This window comes from Rhamphochromis sp. 'chilingali', assembly GCF_963969265.1.
Source record: "Rhamphochromis sp. 'chilingali' genome assembly, chromosome: 8".
NCBI lineage: Eukaryota > Metazoa > Chordata > Actinopteri > Cichliformes > Cichlidae > Rhamphochromis > Rhamphochromis sp. 'chilingali'.
In genome coordinates, this window is record NC_137935.1 from 6,607,158 (window position 1) to 6,621,363 (window position 14,206).

Below are 14,206 nucleotides of genomic sequence, written 5' to 3' on the forward strand. Positions count from 1 at the left end.
CTTGTTTTTATTTCATTTCAGTTGTATGGCCGGTTTGACCTACATGTGATTTAATGCCTGAATGGGCAATCAAATGCCTTTCCATGATGACACCCAGTCTGGTAACAAAATCAAGCTGCTTTACGGCAACTTAATTTTGTTCACAATACATTTCTTTTTTTGCTGGCAAGATGGTCTATAGAAAATCAACTCTGCAAAACCATTGTTAAGGTTCAAAATTGAGGAAGGAGAGTACAAACCACCCATGGTCCAGAAGCTCTTGGTCAAACAATGATTTTTAATGAATACACACGTGTGGGAAGACACTCTGTACGCCGACAGCAATTGAGCTTCAACTTAATCAAAGCATGAACAGATATTTTATAGCATCAGGGTTTGATTTACTGACGCCCCTTCATGCGTCACAGATACATTTTATACATAGATCAGATCAACACCACAATGACTTTTAACCCAGAAGATCATCTTCTATTTTCATGGCTGGTACTTTCCGTTCTTGTCTTAAAGTGAATTGTTCCTCTTTCTTGCCGAGACATGACTAATCTCTCCTCTAAATAAATCTAACTCATGTGTGTGTGTGTGTTGACCTCACATGCTCTTTCTCAATTCACCTGTTGCACTTCTGACCTTTCACCAGACCAGAGGCTCACTGAGACTATATGTATGTCTTCTACTAAATAAATGTTTTAACCAAGAACCTCTACTAAAACCTTAATATAAAATGACCTGATATAAGTGTTTTGTAAGCATGTATTGCAATTCCTTCTATGGCTCCAAGTCACTTGCACAATAGATTGTCCGGACATCGCGCCGAACAAAGCTTCCAACCCCCAATTAATTGACCGAGCTCCAACTCTTTAATAAGCACAGATATGCATTGTGTATAAAATAGTCATAACTGCACCTGAAATACAAGGTCAACATAATAACTGTATGCATAACATCTTAAGGCCTTCTTAAAGCTATCTGTTACATTGTTAAAGCCTCGTCTTAGCCTGCTGCTCAAAATAACTTTCACTTCTGCAAAACTCTCCAAGCCTGTTTCCTGTCCTGTTACTTTTAGCCTTTCTGAAAGACACACACTGTTCAACCCCTGAATGCAATATAAACTCCAGATTATATTATTAATGCAATGGTAATAATGACAATTATTTAACAATAGCAGTAAAATAATTTCCCTGCTCCACACTCCCTCTCTCGACCTCTGGAACACCAGAGGTCGCAATACATTGTGTCCTCGCTCAGACCCTCTCTAGCCGTCCTCTGGCTCAACCAGCTCCCATTCGAGAACACTCCATGTGTAAGCTTAGGTTTTCTCGGTCCCTCTCTGGTGGTCTCGGACCTCGAGATCTCCAGGATCCTCGCCCCTCCTGTGGTCGCCGAGATCGATCTTCTGCAAAGGAAACAAAACACCTTTTCCTGCATCTCCCTAACTTATCCTTTTTGGGACTCTGTAATCAAAAGCCTGATCCTAATTATGTTCTTAACTTATTGACTTATATTTATATATATTCTTCAACGTTACTCATCCCTTTAAAACTCTTTAAGCCCTGCTTTCACGTCCGGTTGCTCGCTCTATTTTCCTATCTGATCATCGACCTCCTGTACACAAACTGTCCACCTTTTAACAAAAAATCATTAGAACCAGCCTATTCTACTAAAAGCTCCAAAAGAAAAACAACCACTTTAATCAATTAAGTTTAAGCATATAAGCAATTACTCCTGTATACATTTCATCATAGCTAAATGCTGCCTAAAAACAACTCCTATGTGTTAACTTCATTTTAACCTCACATTTCCTATGTTATAACCCGTTTTTGGTATAGCCTTTTTATTTCATTTGCTCCTTTTAATTTAACAATACCTTCTAATTCTAGTTTATCAGACTTAACCAAAATATATGCTTTCCTTCCTCTTTGGTCCTTCTTTAAGTTTAGTCAAAAAGCTAAATGAATTTGAGGCCTTTTGCCTGGAATCAATACTGTCATGTGTGTTTCTTAACTCTGTGTCTGTAAGCGTGTGCAATCCTTCAATAACTTCAATAACTCATATCAAAAAATGCAATATGTATAAAATAGTCATAACTGCACCTGAAATACAAGGTCAACATAATAACTGTATGCATAACATCTTAAGGCCTTCTTAAAGCTATCTGTTACATTGTTAAAGCCTCGTCTTAGCCTGCTGCTCAAAATAACTTTCACTTCTGCAAAACTCTCCAAGCCTGTTTCCTGTCCTGTTACTTTTAGCCTTTCTGAAAGACACACACTGTTCAACCCTTGAATGCAATATAAACTCCAGATTATATTATTAATGCAATGGTAATAATGACAATTATTTAACAATAGCAGTAAAATAATTTCCCTGCTCCACACCATGAATAGTACATTAGTGGAGAAACAAATCTTTAATATGCAAGTGCAGTCACTATTTGCCATCTTCATAACCAGTCCCGTTCAACAAGCCAACAGGGAGCTGTTAATCCCCTTCCACAACTTTTTTAACTCCTGTGGGGACCTCTGGTGAACCAGAATAAGGTTTTTATATGCACAGAGATCCTCACGATCTTCTGCTCTGATATCAAATGTCTGAAATCCTGAGTGTGCCTCAGGAGAAATCCCTAAAGCCATGAAACACATCCCAACATAGGCATCATCAATGGGGAAGAAAGGAATGATGTGTAAAAGTGAATAGAGGGATTCTAGCAAAGATCCAGAGATAAGATAGCCACCTCCACCAGCATAAGGAGGGTATGGGCCATCGTAGAAGCTCATAGGGATGTAGTATTTGCTATTTGAGTCCCTGAGGGGACTTCCAGCACTTATAACCTGACCAGCATACAAACTAGATACTTTAGAAGCCTCGAGAGACTCGATGTACCTGACCAGTGCTGGGGTGTTGACAAATACATCATCATCCCCACTAAAGACAAAGGAGACATGAGGACAGCTTTTCAATGTCCAGTCGAGCAACATGTTCATTTTGAGCGTCAGGTTTAGAAATGTTTCATGGAAGTCCCACTGCAGGATATCCCCATAGAGTTTTGCTTCAAATGACAGCAGTGGGGTCAGGTCAGGATCTTGTGGTGGGGAGCTCCCCAGAAGGAACACCATACGCACTTTGAGTCCATTTGGATACGTCATCTCTCGGCCCCACGTCTCTCGCACTGCCTGCCTCTGCTCAAAGTTTCTGGGAGATGACTTGATGGCAAAAAGCAACAAGGTGTGGCTCTCCGTCTTCCTTTTACTGAAACCACATTTGTTGGGCTGATCAATCAGAATTGGGGCAGTCCTGCAGTTCATCCCCTCCAGAAAATCCCGAAATTGGACAGGGTAGGAGCTGAAGTCATGCACGTTGATTTGCAGAAACTCTTGATTTGTCAGCCTGCAGTTAGACCAGTTAGAGTTTTGATTGAATGGGTTTCCTCCCTTGTCCAGATTCATCAGGGCTGAGTACAGTAAATGGTTCCAGTAAGCTCTGCTTTTAGGAATGGTCTGTCTGAAGCCAGCTGAAACATTGTGTAAATGAACATGCCTGGTAATGCCCTTCTGTTGGGGAAATTGTGTTCTTACACTCCGTAAACTGTGGGTGGTCTCCACCTGGACAGTCATGTAGAAAACGATTAAAATTAAAGAGAAGAAAAGAACCATAACACTGAATGTCTGAATACGCGTAATTGACTTGAGGTAAGTAAGCAAAGCTGCGACTTGTGCCATTCTAGATATGAGTCATCTTTCATGGGGACTGGACAATATGCTGTATTCCAGGTTACACCAACTCAGTAGGTTACAAACGGGAAGTACCTGTCAACAGGGGGCAAAAAAAGCAATATTACATCAGAAACTAAAAAGGGCCCAACCTCAAAAGAAATGCATTCACTCTTTAAAAATAGAAATGTATATAGGGCAGCTTATTTGAATTTTTTAAAAGGCAGATTTTGATCTGCCTAATCCGGTTCCCCGAACACGCCTGCTGTTGACGATTAGTACAGCTGGACGCAGTAATGTGACATCACTGGGTGTCGTAAAAGGGGCTACGCATCGATAGTAGAAACATTGATCGGCAACCCGCTGATTGGTCGGCGAAAATGTCGAAGGGGCGCGCTCGGTATTTTCCGGCAGCAGAGCAAGAACTCATGAGTGAGGGATTTCAGGAGTTTCAGAGTTTAATTAAAACGCAAGAGAAAACTGCAAAGGCTGCAGAAGCAAGGAGAGAGGGCTGCCAGAAAGTTGCTGACAAATCAAACTCGCAGGTAATTTAATAATAATACTAATAATAATGGATTGGGTTCATATAGCGCTTTCCAAGGCACCCAAAGCGCTTTACGATACCACTATTCATTCACTCCCACATTCACACACTGGTGGAGGCAGCTACGGTTGTAGCCAGGCTGCCATATCGCGCCATCGGCCCCTCTGGCCAACACCAGTAGGCGGTAGGGTAGATCTATCATATGACACTATATTGTCCAATATCATATGGCATTATATTATATTATAATATGTTATATTATATCCCCTTTCACATTAGAGCCACAACAGGGAACAAGTAAAAGTGGAATACAGGAGTATTCTACAGAATGGTAATATTTATCTCTTAGATTGCTTTTCGTCTCTTGGCAAGGTAATACTGGCCTGTAATACTCTGTTAGTTTGTTCATAACAGCAACCAAGAAAAGGGCAGAGGAAAAAAAGACAGGTGGTGGTCCTGCACCCCCTCGTCAACAAGTTGGTTATGTAAATAATACCCTCACGGGAATATCGATATCTCTCAATGAGCACACTGTCGCGCTGAGCTAAAGGATCCTGTCTATCCCGCAATATACGCTGAATTCTGAGGACTCTCCTTATCAATCTTGCACCTTCCGCAATGGGTGGCTCGCGTATACGGACAGGACATGGCTGCGACAGACTTCCCAAATCCACCTTCGCTTTTATAGCCGTGGTCTCTCATCTTGATTACACGAAGTAATTTACAATTACTACTCTGAAATATGAATTACATCTGTAATAATCACATACATGTAATAGAATGTTAATAGTACATTTCCCTTTTTTAGGAAATGACCTGTATGTATCTGTGTGACATCAATAAAAGGATCAAGTGCTGCATTATCTTTAGTTACATTGATGTTATTTATTTATGGTGAAACAGTGGTGGAATATCGCTGTTGCTTTCGTATAAATGAAGCGGACATACCTGCGTGGCCGCGATCTAATCCTGTTTACATAAAGTAAACCTGCTCGGCAGGTTTACGCTTACGGCTCTGTTGCTATGACAGCAAGTCCCGGATGAGCTTCGGGGAACCGAACGATCCAGGATCACGCAAAATCGTCAACAATCTAATCCAGCTAACTTACTTAGCGAGGTACGAAGAACAGGCCCCAGGTCTAATCTTGATAACATATTTTAAATGCTGAGGTGACACAACAGGATCGTTAGCCTCAGTGACATAATTACTAATTACACTTCTGTCAGCAAATTATTACCTATTAAAGATCACAGCATCATGATGTAGTTTTACTAAGTTAAAATTTTGTTACTTATACAGCACAGATTCACAAAAACAGTCACCTCCATGTTTGTTTGTTTTTCCATAGGCCTAACTTCAAAAAGTATGATAGGCTAGAGGGTGGGGCCATAAGATCATTAGTAATCTAATGCAGTTTCTGTAATACAATGAACTCTTAATGCTGAATAAAACACTTCAATGTAAGCAGATTATCCCAAATTATGCATTCGTGAATAAATTGGAATTTACATTTCCCAGCTGGAATTTGAATGTGAATGTGACCGCCCCCGTCTCGGATTTGCTACTCTGAAAGTCAACCCCGAGTTAATGATTCAAGTAGCGACAGTGAACGTGGACAATAGAAAAGCTGTAAACGTTTAATGTGTACTGCCACCGTTGTGGATTTATGACTGCACTGAACAGCCTGGCCATCGCTGTTTTAAAGCGCAAAAATCAAGTATTGTGTTGTGTTGCCAGTGATGCTTGAATGGCTCTTCCTCGCTAATCATGCGCGCGAGAGTGACGTCCCTCCCGAGTTCCGATTAATCCAACGCGGAAAGTTGAATTTGCAAACATTTCGTAGGATTTTTTTTCAAACCTTTTACAAGGAAGGGTGAAAAGCGGCTTTTAATTAGTTAAGGCAGAACATTATATAACACATATGTTTCCCCTGAATCAATCTATAAATACAAATACACACACATTTATTTATTTATTTTATTAAAGTACTTATTTAGTTCTACTTCCTAATCGACTTACCAGTGTTCAACACAGTTGGATAACCAATTAAACGGCAGTTAAATTAAGAACACCTCTCCAATCCACGTATAATATCAGTGCAAGTGTGTACTGTTAAAACATATTTCTAAGGATATCCAACTGACAAAGATGGAAAAAAGTAGCTTGTAGCCGAATCTGCTAAAAAAATGCACCTGCGAACATGTTTGCTCGCCGGTTTTTAATTAGAGGCGAGCAGAGATATAAAGGAGAAACGTCTCGATGGCTGAGGAGAGGAGAAACCTAACAATTAAAAATGCCTTAAAGGACTTCCTCTCTTTTTCTTTCACGCGAGAGCCTTTGTTTCGTAAGCACAAGACTAACTTTGAACGTTTGACATTTTTAATTTTAATTTATGCATGATTTGGTTCAATTGTTATATAACTGCGCAAACTTTACACCTAAGCGGAAGACAACCCCTTAAAAACAAAAGTGAAACCAATGATAAATGAGTTGCGGAAAATACTTACTGATCGGATTACTGTAAAGCAAGAGGAAAAAATCAAATTAGTTTCCAAGTGTCCTCAGGTACCGCAAACAGATCCGCAGGAGCGCAAAACCTGATCATTTAGCTTTACAATCCTGTTTCTGTTCAGCAGGCGAGGGAGAAATCCCACTTAATGCAGGTGCAGGACTGTATGAGATCAAGTGTTCCCTTCCCACATGTTGAAACCACGCCCACGAGACAGGTATGTTCAAACGTTTGACCGGAAACATCACAAATAATTTAAGACCAATTGTTCACTGACAAAATCATCTGGATACATGAGCACATTGTTCAGATCACTAGAGCTCTTTTTTTTCTTTAATATATTGCATCTCTGCAGGCGTTAAAAACTGTTTGTTTGTTTTTGTTGTTGTTTTTGTTTTTCCTTTTCAGCCTGAGCCTAAGACAGAAAAACACAACTCAAACATTAAGAAGAAAAAAAAACATACACTCTTACACTCCTACACGGATGGAAACCATGCAAATGCTCACAAAGTTGAAGGACATCCATCACCTTCTTTTATGGAAATTTTGTTAAACTTGCTGTTAATGGATATGAAAACAATTAGCAAATTAATTACTTGTGTTTATAAAAGCATGCTTTATAAATCTTCATCAAATCAAGTCCAAATCCTGAGAAATTTGCATCATAAGTCAGAGGGGGTATATATTCATTGGAAAAACCTCAGACAGACACTCTTGGCCTCTGCAGCTGAGATCAACCACTATTTAATTAGAGGCGCTCTCCTTTGTCAAAACAGTACACATATGCATTCAAAATCACCAAAGCAAATTTGAGCCTTTATCAATATTGGCATTTTGGTTTTGGTTGGTATTGGTATTGCAGCACAATTATGAATAACTGAACTATTTCTGGGCCAATACCTGATTCATAATAATATACAACTTACATACTGTGTGAAGCCTGCACTCAGAAAGGTAGTGTTCAGCGGATAGAATTTGAGAGAATACTGCAGGAAAGAAATGGTATCTGTGAATACAAAGGGTAATGGTCAAACAATTATGAAGGCTGCTAGTATGGAAGTGAGAGGTCAAGGCAAAAAAGAAGAATGCAAGTTATTTGTTTAGGGCTTATAAGCAGGATAGGCAATTTGGCGAAGGTCACTCTCCTCATCCTCTGTATGGTTTTCTTGATACAGAGAAGCATGGTGGTGAGCCACTGGGCCAACTGAGAAATGGTGTCAAATTCTTCTATTTTGTATAGTATGTTATTGTATTTTATCTTTTCCTATTCTGTAGTGTTTTTCTTAATTTTTACTGCTCTTGACTTGTACTTTTGTTTTTAACTTAGCTTTTGAAACAAATTAGTTTGACTTTCATTCGGCCTGCACTACACCACATAAATGCAATTTTAAGTATAATTGTACTATTATTTCTTTGTTCTGCCCGCAATGCGGTTTTATTGTAAAGCACTTTGATGTACAGTAGTCTTTTAAATGTGCTATATAAATAAACTTTGACTTGACTTGACTGGCTACCTCCCTGCACTTTTTTGGGGGGGAGGTAACAATGTTTAAAACAATAACAATAATAATATTTATATTTATAACAAGGTGCGATAATAATGAATGTGCAATAATAACAGTGTGCAATACACATACTCTTCTTCTTCTTCTTCTTCTTCTTCTTCTTCTTTTTACTAAGTTAATATACTGTGTTGTGTTGTTTGTGTTGCGTTGTGATGTATCATATGGTGTCGTGTTGTGTTATATGTAGTGCTGACATAGGACAGTTTTACAATCTCATTGTACTATTGTACTATGTATGACTGTGCAATGACAATAAAGGTTTATCTTATCTTGTCTCATCGGTATGGATGCTGATAAAGCATCCATACTGTAGTATTGTTCTTCAAATCTTTATTATTTATTAATTTGTTTATTATATCATTTATTTGATCCATTTGCAAAGGCAAATTAAACTCCCTCAAAAACAACTTATTTTTGTATACATTTCAGATAAAAATAGGTTTGTTTCTCCGTGTTGACATCTGGTCTGGACGTCATTATAGGATGGAGTAAACCCACTGTCAAAAGCAAAAAGCATTGAAGCACTGCACATACTGGTGACAATAAAAGGGAGTAGAAACTGACCAAACTTATTTAGCGTCAGCGGACCGGTTTGATAACCTTTCATATGATCACTATGTAGTGGCATCAGGGTACTGATTCAAATACACATTTCAGTCAAGGTACACTCACAGACAAATCTGACCCACTACTCATTGCCATTCCCATAATATTGCTTACTTTATGTGCTACTAGACAAAAACACGTATAAGGAAGAAACAGAAATCTTCTCAGAGAAATCCTCTTTTTATCCTTCCTTAGGTCCTCAGTGTGTCACAACTTGATTGTGCCCCTCCAGTTTCTACACTTGCTCAGCCTCCACCTTCATACAACAGTTTACGTAGCAGTGATTGATAATCCTGGAAGGCAGCTTTTATAGCCTCTACCACCATACAACAGAGTTGGACAGCATGTGGCATAGGCGGATTGTTGTAGCAACTCAGTAACAACCAGAACATTTTTACCACCGGGGGTTTCACATCAACAAGTTTTTCTCCCATAGTCAACCACACGCGACAACAATGTGCAGACCCTCCAGTTGACCCCTCGAATGTTAATGGCTCAGGTGGCAGTGGCTACTGAACAGCCCATTCTGGGTTTTAGACTTTGGTTAGTGCCACAAATTTAAAAGTCATGATTCATTTGCCGCACCCAAAGGACTCAAGCAAGACAATGTTACCTGCAGAGAATTTAACCCTACTGTGGCTGCTGGCTGCTGGTGCTAAATGCAGGGAGCAGCAAACTGGATTTTCTCTCTTGTTGTGCACACAAAAAGAACTGTTCAGTTGGTAGCGCTATCAATAATAGCACCTTTAGTTCTATCACAGGAGAAAGCTGCAGCTATTCCAGCCCTTCAAGAAGTCTTTAAGACACTGCAGGCTCAAGGTAAATATGATATAGACCTCATTGATTACCCCAAAATGTGATTATAGGCCTCACCAACAACAATAGCCATTAAATTGCCTTTTCGCCCTACTATTACCCCCATTTTTGGGTCTTTGAGGGAAGCAGGATTGATCGTTCCACGATCAGTCCGGCTTCCAATGTTCCAAATCCTTACACCATCTTTCCTCATCTGCTTCCTGATGTTTGCTGGTTTTCTCTGATTCTTTTATCTGGGACGCAGTATTCATTTACCTTAATCTTAAGGGGAAAGGTTACACACACACACTTGCCTGTGTCTCGGCTACTGTGAGGCTTCCACCTTTTACAATGATTTGAGTTCAGAATCACTGCAACTGATGAGTGACAAATCACTTCAACTCACTTGTTGTATTTTGAGAATTTAATCTGCAGCTCAAATAAAAAAACAATGTGATGTTGACATTGTGATGTTACAGATGAGACACAAAGTCTGTCTTTCTAGACTTAAGCAACAGATCAACTTTTTTGGTCATGTGATCACAGCTAAGGGCAACTCCCTTTCACCCAATTGTGTTGAAATGATTCATAAAATAGCAAAACCTGTAACAAAGAAGCAAGTGTCTTTTCTAGGAATGTGCTTCTAGTCTCTCACATTTATCCCCAACTATGTTGTTTTGGAAACACCACTTTGCACACTATTGTGCATGGGAAACTGAGCAAGCTTTTTTTGTTTAATTTAAAACTTCAGTTCATTCAGAACAGAAGTCCACAATGTTGCCTGCTGCTGGAGAAGGGAAGAAGCATAATTGTGTTTCTGTGCTAAATGAAGCATGTTCCCCTCATGCAGTTCTCTCTGAGACACCTATTACCTTTAAACCTGATTTTGTTATTATTGTAGATTGTTCACCATCTCGACATCCAGCCACTGGTCAGAATCCAGTGAGCTATGCAGTTTTCACACAGTATGGAGTTTTTAAATCTGGTTATTCTGCCTTCTTTATGTAAGCCTTGCACACTGCTGAGTTGGTTGCCCTCACTGAACCATGAAAACTGGCTAAAGTTAAAACAGCATCAACACCACTACAAAGTGGCTTCCCTGCTAGATCCTGTCCTTCTGCCAAAGGCTGTTGCTGTGTGGCAAGCTCACACTAGCAACCCTAACCCAGTTTCTACAGGGCGGATGTAGTTCCTTGAGCAGGAGCTGAGCAGGAGGTGACACGTACACACACGCGCGCGCGCGCGCGCACACTCACACACACACACACACACACACACACAAAACTCCTTGAAGAGTAACAAGGAGTTTGTCACTCTTCAAGTGACAAACAAGGAGTTTGTCACTTGAAGAGTGACATATCTCCCTCCCTCCCTGCTATGCAACAGGTTTCCACTGATGCAGAGAAACAGCTTTGGAAGAAAAAACATGGCTGCGTTTTTCAGGATGGTATCTGGCACGGGCCTAATAACAAACCATCTCTGCCTACACATTTTTTCTCCATAATGCTGAATTGGCCAGAATGTTTGATTCGATTTAACAAAACCGATTCACCACAGGCTTCACTACTTACACACCAACGTTTTAGCAGTCTTTGTGCCTTTGTTTGTGCAACGTATAATTCTAGGCGAAGCACACCACTACCCTAATGGGCACACCCAATTCTGATAAACCATTTTGATATGTGATGATTGATCATTTTTTTAAAGTATTAATATGTGGAAAGCACATCCCATAGGAGAGATTTAAGAAAAAAATTCAATTTTGTGAAATCAGTTGACTCAAAGTCTTCTAGACATCCAAAGTTTCAGCAAACGTGTGCATCCAAACTAAAAAAAAAGTACTAAAACTAAGAATATTTTATTTTTAGCTAGTTTTCCAGATTCACAAAATCATTTTAGCTAGTTCTTAGATTTGTTTTACTTAACTATAACTATCCTGGTGCTGCAGTTTCCTCTTCACAATGCCCAGTGTAATGTAAATAAAGAGCAGCAGGAGTATGAGTCCAGCTTTCTGACAAATGAAGAAACTAAATGAAATGTAGAGAATATATTGTTAGTGCCCACACTGTGTGGTGTTGTATAAGATGCATTGCTTATCCTGGCAGAGTATGGGGATCATATTGTTGGTAGTTGCCTGCTTTGCTCATCATCAAGGTCTTTTGTGTTTCATATCATCAGAAATTATATAAATTCTGTAAATCTAACATAGCTGTGAAGAAAACAAGTTGCATTTGTTTGCATGAATTTTATTGTGACTTGGGTACATTCATTACTTCTGTGTGGTGATAGAGCTACAATGACGACATTTTTAGTGTTTCTAAGCAGCAGAACTTGCCTTAAGGCATCATTGCCTCTAAGGTGGCATGTAAAACATATGAGATATTAAACTGTACCGGTCCTTTAAAAATCTTAAATAGTAAGAGACATTTGGAATGATACTGATCTGAATTGAAAGATTAAGAACGTTTATCCTATATTTCGGTTTAACCCCCCTGTTGTTCTGGGGTAATTTTTGACCCCCAAAGAAATCTTTTGCCATCAAAATGTGTTTTTTATTCATCAAATGGTCTGAAAATAAGTTGTTCAATACTATGCTATGCATGATTAGAATAAGTTTTGTATATTTTTATTGGTTTATGGATTTTTAAATTTAATCTAATAACACCTGTTGTCCTCTGAGGACAGTACAAAGTGGTGCAAAGGGTCATATTGTCACACCATAATGCTTTCAAACATCTTTGATCTTGGATCATTGATGTGTGGGGTCAAACAGTGGTCATAACAACAACAAAACAGGCAGTATAATGAGAAGGCAGGTGCTCTACATTGCACTTGAGGCTTGCGTGCTAATTTGTTTTTTTTACCATGTTGTGCAAAAAGGAATGACCAGAAGAACAATGCATATATTTTCCTGTAATATAATCAGGAGGAAGAATCAACTGATGAGGAGGATCCAGGGTTAGAAGATAAGGAAAATATAGCCAATATTTAGACGCCATGCTACTTCTTTCTCTGCAGAAGTGGAAGAAAGGTATAAAGTGAAGGAAATTGATGAAGATGATGATGAGGAGGAATCTGAAATATGTTCAAATAAGCTCTCAGGCATCCAGACATAGTAGTTGAGGGAGCTTGGAAAGATAATTACTGGGCTTCTTGAAGTTTCTTCACTTTTCAGGATGTGAAACTGAAATAGAAGATGTGTCAGAAGACTGCACATCTTTCATTTCAATTATGATGAAGATGAAGAATCAATCAAGAAAGAGGAGTCAGCTGAGGTATAGGAATATATGCAGTCATATGAGGAAATATTGATCTGGTCTTCTATCGTTCCCAGTGACAGACGATGCGTGACTGTCTCATGTGCCGTCTTTCACTGTCACAGAGAGAGACAATCTACCATGGCCTAAATACATACTCTATGCCAGGTCTCGTATTGATGACTTGAAATCCTCTTCAGTGCTCACTCAAGCACTCAAAGCGTTATACACCATGTATCATGCTTTCTAACATTTACATGCCAATGGATGCATCAGAGACCAAGTTGGGGCTCAGCAAGTTGCCCAAGGACACCTTGGTAAGAACTCCAGACTGGAGCACATAGAGGTTGAACCAACAACCATCCAATTAGTAGATGACCAGCTCTACAGCCAACTCAATGACAAACAAGGAGGGACAACAAGAGATGAAGAAAGGTGGATCGAATGCAACTACAGGCATTCCAAGTAAACCGGGGAACTATGAGATAAAAATATGGGCAGTATGTGATGCCAGGTCCAGCTGTACATGGAACATGCTAGACTATGATGGCACATTGCTGGCCTGCAGTCAGGCACGCAAGTTGCCCTTATCATTAGAGAAGGTCTCCAAAAGAAAATGACCACCTGTGACAACTTGTTTACTTCATATGCCCTTGGCCTGGAACTGCTGAAAAGAAAGCTGTACTGCGGGACCAGTACAGAGGAATAAACCTGAGCTTCCTCCTTGTGCCAAATTTGGACACGGCTTGGTTCTTATCAAAGTTTGCCTTCACTAAGACCCATGCCCTGGTGTCCTACCATGCCAAAACACAGAAATTGTCAGGTAGTGAGTTGGAATAAAGTTGAATAAAACCTTGAAACACAGAGATGGGTGATTTTTTATGCTTTATGCTTTATCAACAGTCAAACCATCCATCCATCCATCCATCTTCAACCGCTTATCCGAGGCCGGGTCGCGGGGGCAGCAGCCTAAGCAAAGAGGCCCAGACCTCCCTCTCCCCAGCCACCTCCTCCAGCTTATCCGGGGGAATACCAAGGCGTTCCCAGGCCAGCCGAGAGATATAATCTCTCCAGCGTGTCCTGGGTCTTCCCCGGGGCCTCCTCCCGGTGGGACATGCCTGGAACACCTCACCCAGGAGGCGCCCAGGGGGCATCCTTGTCAGATGCCCGAACCACCTCAGCTGACTCCTTTCGATGTGGAGCAGCAGCGGCTCTACTCTGA

The 14,206-nt window shown here is 40.1% G+C and overlaps 1 protein-coding gene and 1 long non-coding RNA gene across 7 annotated transcripts; one reads left to right on the top strand and one right to left on the bottom strand.

The window, feature by feature from the left end:
* Nucleotides 1-131: 131 nt before the first annotated feature.
* On the bottom strand, nucleotides 132-6,965 carry b3gnt2l (UDP-GlcNAc:betaGal beta-1,3-N-acetylglucosaminyltransferase 2, like). 6 transcript variants are annotated; one of them, XM_080890271.1, is made up of 2 exons: nucleotides 6,760-6,965; nucleotides 132-3,599 (listed from the first exon to the last, which is right to left on the bottom strand). In XM_080890271.1, the coding sequence occupies exon 2, from the start codon at nucleotides 3,441-3,443 to the stop codon at nucleotides 2,457-2,459; it is 987 nt and encodes a 328-aa protein (XP_080746397.1). In that variant the 5' UTR covers nucleotides 3,444-3,599; nucleotides 6,760-6,965; the 3' UTR covers nucleotides 132-2,456. The 6 variants fall into 6 exon arrangements, with proteins under 6 accessions (XP_080746397.1, XP_080746394.1, XP_080746395.1 ...); XM_080890268.1 differs by having other exon boundaries at nucleotides 132-3,803; XM_080890269.1 differs by lacking the exon at nucleotides 6,760-6,965 and adding an exon at nucleotides 5,200-5,214 and having other exon boundaries at nucleotides 132-3,803.
* Nucleotides 4,135-8,503, top strand: LOC308401831. Its single transcript, XR_013972618.1, has 3 exons — nucleotides 4,135-4,252; nucleotides 6,886-6,978; nucleotides 7,170-8,503. It is a non-coding gene; the product is annotated as an uncharacterized lncRNA (long non-coding RNA).
* The last annotated feature ends 5,703 nt before the right edge of the window (nucleotides 8,504-14,206 follow it).